The sequence below is a fragment of the Austrofundulus limnaeus genome, unplaced genomic scaffold (assembly GCF_001266775.1).
Source record: "Austrofundulus limnaeus strain Quisiro unplaced genomic scaffold, Austrofundulus_limnaeus-1.0 Scaffold376, whole genome shotgun sequence".
Lineage (NCBI taxonomy): Eukaryota > Metazoa > Chordata > Actinopteri > Cyprinodontiformes > Rivulidae > Austrofundulus > Austrofundulus limnaeus.
The window spans coordinates 148,623-154,369 of NW_013952778.1; the positions used below are offsets into that span (position 1 = coordinate 148,623).

A 5,747-nucleotide genomic window follows, 5' to 3' on the forward strand; every position below is an offset into this window, starting at 1 on the left:
CTCCTAAATCACTCGTACGCACAACTTAAGAACAAATCTGTGCGTACGAACGGTTCTTGCATGAGGCCCAATGATTTTTAATGGGTGCTTAGTTGCTGCGGAGGTCGGACCGGAGCGGAGCCAGAACGCATGTAGTGTAAATTAGGGGTTAGGGAGGAAATCGGGACAATTTTTGGCAGAAAAGGGACAACGGATGCCAGAATTATCCGATCCAGTTTGGCTGGCTTTGAAAAGGACATTGTGCTGTTTTCCTCTCCATTCTCCGTGGACCCAGATGATGCTCCAGACCACCCGCAGCTGGAGCTCATTGAGCTGCAGTGTGATGCCGAGTGTCGCAGTCGGCACCAAGCGCTGCCCCCTTGTAAACTTTCACCGCCAGCTGGACAAAGACAGGTTCCAAGAAGTTAGCACATTTGCTAAAAAAAATGCTGAGCTTGTTTGGTTCAACATACTTGTGCGAACAGACATTCTTTGTCATGAACATTAACAAGAACTGCCTGAGGACGAGACTAAGTGACCCTCACTTGAGTGACGTTTTGCGCATCAAAACTGATTTTGAACCAAATATAACTTATTTACTGCAGTCAAAATCCCAGTGTCACCCTTCACATCAGTGAAGGTAAGTTGTTTTATTTGGAATGCTTCAATTCAAAAATGTCAGGGGTTTATTTTATTATTATTATTTTTTTGTGATTATCAAAACCACATTTATAAATATGCACAGAGTTTTTCCAGTCTGTGTATCATTTGTTCTCAGTGCTTGTTTTGGATTTTTGAAGAAAGTAACTATCCTGTTCACAGTTTTGAACTGAGTTAAATTTGAGTCAAGTTTTTAAGTTTACAGAGAGCCTTTAATAGTGCCTTTAATAGTGAACAATTCCTGTTTCAAATGGATATGGTTATGTTTAATCTGCCAGAGGGCTTTTGCCCCAGACACTTTGTTTTCATTTTATGTGATCATCAAATATAAAACACTGATTAAATGTGGTAAAAACTTTTAGATTTATTTGTTCTGTAAAGAAATGAAAACTATGCCACTTGCAATAAAAATTTCATAAAATATTTCATTTGCGTTTAATTTTAATGGTTCAAACCATGCCAAACAGACTGGTCGGCCCTCACATATTTTACAAAACCAACTGTGGCCCTCTTTGCAAAAAGTTTGGACACCCCTGCCCTAAAATGTCAAAAAGGTAGTGATCAAATATATACTGTTTTGTGTATGTCATTGACTAAATATGCGCTACAACGCGCTCAACTTTTGTTCAGAATCAGCTTCTTATCACTGCTAATGACGCAGCTTTCCTCTCACTCCTTCCTGCAGCTTCACAGTGCTTTAAACTGTGTCCACAGAGTTCAACAGCAAAGCAAAGAGTGCAGGAAAACGAGACAAATCATTGGATAAATGCTGGGCTTTGACACTCAGCGTCTCTGGGGGTCTATGGGGCTGTGGGCTGGGCCAGCCGAGGTCAGCCCACAGCCCCACAGACCCCCAGAGATGAATCATTGGATAAATGCTGGCTTTATCCCACCGTTATAATCATACTGAACTTTGATAGCTAAAGACAAATTGTAAAATGTGCCAGGTTTCTACTTATCTACTTAGATTTTACAAACTCAAGATGGACCCTTATTTAATACTATTTTTATGTAATTTAAACTACACCCAATCTAAAAGCAGATTTTATTTCAACTTCCCTCTGTGTTCTTGCATCGCAGGATGGTGGAGCAGACTTCAGTGCATGAAGTGATTAAGCATTTCGGAGAAGAGTACAAAGTTCCTCCACAGGTCTGCCGGATCATTCACATTTGCTCGGGTGGGACCATACCATTGGAGCTCCTTCATGAGGACAAACGACTGTGGGCCTTCCATGAAAAACTGATTCCTAACGTGGACCGGGTGCTGAAGAGAGTGGAGATGTTGTCGTCCAAAAACTGAAGATGAAGTATGGAAAAAGCCCGGTGCTGCTGATTAAAGTGCCCCCCCACCCACACACACCACCCCCGTCTATTGAGGCTATTAAAATGCACACGAAGAAACATTTATTTTTGTTGGCTTTTTGTTACATGTCTGTTTTACACCCCTCTACACAGCAAAAGAGTAAGTAATCAACACAGTTGCGTGTCAAATTAACACTCATAGGAAATATATGAACCTCCAGTGTTAACCATCAATAACTCAATGCAGTGTTGAAAAGCATGAGAATTAGAGTTGATTTGTCATCACAGTGGAGTACCTTATTAACTCTGCTTAGAATCATTATTCTTATCATACTTAGTTGACTTGAGGTGTTAAGTTTTATTAACACTGTAGTGTTAGTCAGTGTTAATTTTTAACTCTGTTTAGAGTTGAATTGTACTCTGAAAATTTAACACTATGGAAAGAGTAAAATTGACACCAATTCAGATAAGGACCAAATAGACTTGGACACAGTGATAAATTCAACTCTTAAGTGTTGATTTAACACTGCAAAATTTACTGTGGAAGGATCTCAGGCAAAAATAATAAAATAACTTAAGGATTTAGATGAGTTAAAGAGGGGACAAATGACAAAATTAAATAACAAACAAATGGCACGAAATGAATTAAACTACACGGACAAATGGATATATACACTAAAATGTGAATATAAAGACTCATAGACTAAAATATATAATGCAGATGATAGATTCAAAATTCTTTCCTGTAATTAAAGACTCTGAATATTACAGTGAAGCGGGAAAGCACGCAAAGCAATTGCAAATCCTATTTTTATTTTACAGAAAAGAGGTGTAAGAATTATCAAAACATTACAGTCAGCCATCAAATAAATTTTATCAGCTGAAGTTATTAAAGTTCTATGATTTGGTTGACTAATATTTTATCAGTTATGTATTGGGCTCATACCTTCTAACATCCAATTAAATTTTAAGGTAAGATAAGATAAAACTTTATTGATCCCACCGTGGGGAAATATGCACATTACTGCAGCTCAGTACAGGAGAGGGTGAGAAGAATAAAGATAAATAAAACAAACCAAAAAAAAACACAATATACATGTGATATAGTAATGTACATATATAAATGCACATATACACACATACATAAGCACATATGCATATACATTTATATACATATTGTTACGACCCCAGACCCTGGTGTCTCCCTCTCCCTCTCTGTGTATATTTGTTTCAGGCTCAGGTGTTTCTGGAGCTGATTGGAGATGGAAGGCAGCTGGCCAGAGTCTCCAGTGGAGTTTACTTGAGAGCTGCCTTCACCAGGAGGGAGGCCTCCCCATTCTTTCTCTTTAGGGTTTTTTCTTTTGCTTTAGTTAATAATAAATTATTTTAAGTTACACTTGCCTGCTTCCCTTTTTATTTGTTATGGTTTTGAGCTATAGGCCATAACAATATACACACTGTATAGTACAGTACAAAAATGAATGTACAGTATATGAAGGTGCATATTAGTGATTTGCAGTGCAGGTGAATTGTCCAAGTGACTGATATCATGATGTGTTATACAGTCTAACTGCAGTTGGAATTAATGACCTACGGAAGCGCTCCGTCCTGCAGCGAGGATGTTTAAGTCTCTGACTGAAGGAGCTGCTCAGCCCCCCCCCCATGGTTTCATTCAGAGGGTGGTGGGGGTTGTCCATGATGGCTGTCAGCTTCGCTAACATCCTCCTCTCACCCACCACAACCACAGGCTGCAGAGGACACCCCAACCCCAACCCCAACGGTTTCCTGCAGAGGGTGGTGGGGGTTGTCCATGATGGCTGTCAGCTTCGCTAACATCCTCCCCTCACCCACCACAACCACAGGCTGCAGAGGACATCCCAGCACAGAGCTAGATGTCCATGCCAGTTTGTCGATCCTGTCCCTTTCAGTACATCCAGCCCCCCAGCAGACCACTCCATAGAAAAGGGCAGATGCTACCACCGTGTCGTAGAATGTCTTTAACAGAGTCCTGCAGACACCGAAGGACCTCTGTCTCCTCAGCAGGTGGAGTCGACTCTGGCCCTTCTTATACAGGACATCTTGTTGAATATAACTGAATAAGTTTAGACCCTAAACATATATTCAGTTGTAAATACAATGGGTTTGTAAGATCTGTAAATAACCAGATTCAGTTTTAATGTACATCTTATACAACATCTCAACTTTTAGTTTGGATTGTGTTTTCTCAATCCTACTATGTTTTTATTACTTTGCATAACTGCCTGTGCTGAAGCACAAAAGTGTGTCCAGGCACCTCAGACTATTAACTCCCATGAAATGCCTCAGGGATCATTGTTGTAAGTCTTACAGTGTGACAGAGAGCAGCTTAAATATGTCAACAACCCCTGCCAAGGTAAAGAACTTGCCCTCTCTTGAGGCCACAGAAAGGAACTCAGTAACAAGATTGTGAGAATCCAACACCATTTGACAATACTCTGTCTGGGTCAGCAGTCCACCCCCACCCCCATTTTTTTAATAAGTTGATATAAATATTTAATATAAATTAACAAAATTAGCTTAGAGGCAGTACATGAAGAAGTAAGGGACCTGCCTTACAAACCATACCATAAACCATACCATACAAACTACACATTTTATGTTGCTACCCCCTGATCTCCTAGGTTTGGGACCGTAACAGTGTTTTTCCAATCTTCATAACCACAGAAGACATTCAAAAAGGCATCATTTGGAAACTATTTATTGAACATTTGCAACCAGATATCAGTTAAATACAGAAGTTTCATTTCACTTTCTAAGTCCCCTGACAGCAGGAGCTGGTTCCACTTCATTAGACTCAGAGGGAATGTTACAGGACTTTGTAAGGCGCACACAGTGCTGGAAGTAATTTGGCTTTCTGTCTTCTGATAATAACGAGAAACAAAATCAGAGTCTGCCTCTCAAATGTCCAAACTGCTTCCTCTCCTTGTGACTGCTTTACCTGCACTCGGGGTGATTTTTTTTTTTTTATAGTTTTGTCAATCCTGCGCATACACACCGTGGCAAAATGACACAAAAAGGAGGCGAGAAGAGGAAAAACCAGTGTAGAAGGCTGAGACTCAACCTCTAAACTGAACGTGGTCGTGACCGAAAAGCTAAAAATTAAAACGATCAACATGATGAATATATTAGAAAAATGGCAATTAGTCTTGTACAAACACCTCACCTCACCACCTCCCAACAAGACCAGGGTTATAAATTAAAACTCTCCAAATAAAACCAATTTCACCAAGACTTTGGGCCCATTCAGTTCCATTTCAAGACTGGAAAATCCTCATTAAGAAACAAATGGCACTTTTCAGTCTCTTGAACTGGAATCTAGAATCTTGACTCCAATGAAATCGACCCCGACCCTAAAATCAACTCTAATTTACATATATGGGTGAGGCGCTCCTCAGGCTCCTGTGCTCCCCACACAGGGTGGTGTCGGGTGGGGACTCGGTGGTCTCTGCGGGGCTAGGCCACGGTTTTAAAGGTCTGCAGTATGAGGTTGGTTTGGTGGATGAGCCGATTTGCGCTGATGAAGACGTTTATTGCCCTGGGAACAGAAGAACAAAATATATATTTTTAAATTAGAAGCAACCTTCACATTTTCCTGACAAATGACCAGCTTCTGTTTTTTTACGTTTGACCTTGGAGATTTGTCTCCTAGAACTAAAAGGTAAAGTACTTTACTTTGGCATTTTAACATTTAATGTTGCCCTAAATTTAATAATCTGTAAAATAAAATCAATGACACAGTAATTAAAGAACTATATTAATATTTTAAA

At 39.9% G+C, this 5,747-nt stretch overlaps 2 protein-coding genes across 5 annotated transcripts in view; one reads left to right on the forward strand and one right to left on the reverse strand.

Moving 5' to 3' along the window:
• LOC106528388 (uncharacterized) overlaps positions 1-3,337 on the forward strand; it is a 29,119-nt gene extending 25,782 nt beyond the window's left edge. For 3 of the 4 annotated variants that reach the window (XM_014023537.1, XM_014023538.1, XM_014023539.1), the window contains exon 6: positions 1,720-2,046. In XM_014023537.1, the coding sequence (XP_013878991.1) occupies positions 1,720-1,939 (220 nt within the window). In that variant the 3' untranslated portion in view covers positions 1,940-2,046. Of the gene's footprint in view, positions 1-1,719; positions 2,047-3,175 lie in introns of those variants that run through there. The other variant, XM_014023540.1, reaches the window with a different exon arrangement.
• A 1,325-nt stretch (positions 3,338-4,662) lies between these two features.
• LOC106528389 (programmed cell death protein 10-B) overlaps positions 4,663-5,747 on the reverse strand; it is a gene marked incomplete at its 5' end in the record, with an annotated part of 12,266 nt that continues 11,181 nt past the window's right edge. Inside the window, 1 exon segment of the mRNA XM_014023541.1 lies at positions 4,663-5,515. Coding sequence (XP_013878995.1) covers positions 5,434-5,515 — 82 coding nt within the window. The 3' untranslated portion in view covers positions 4,663-5,433.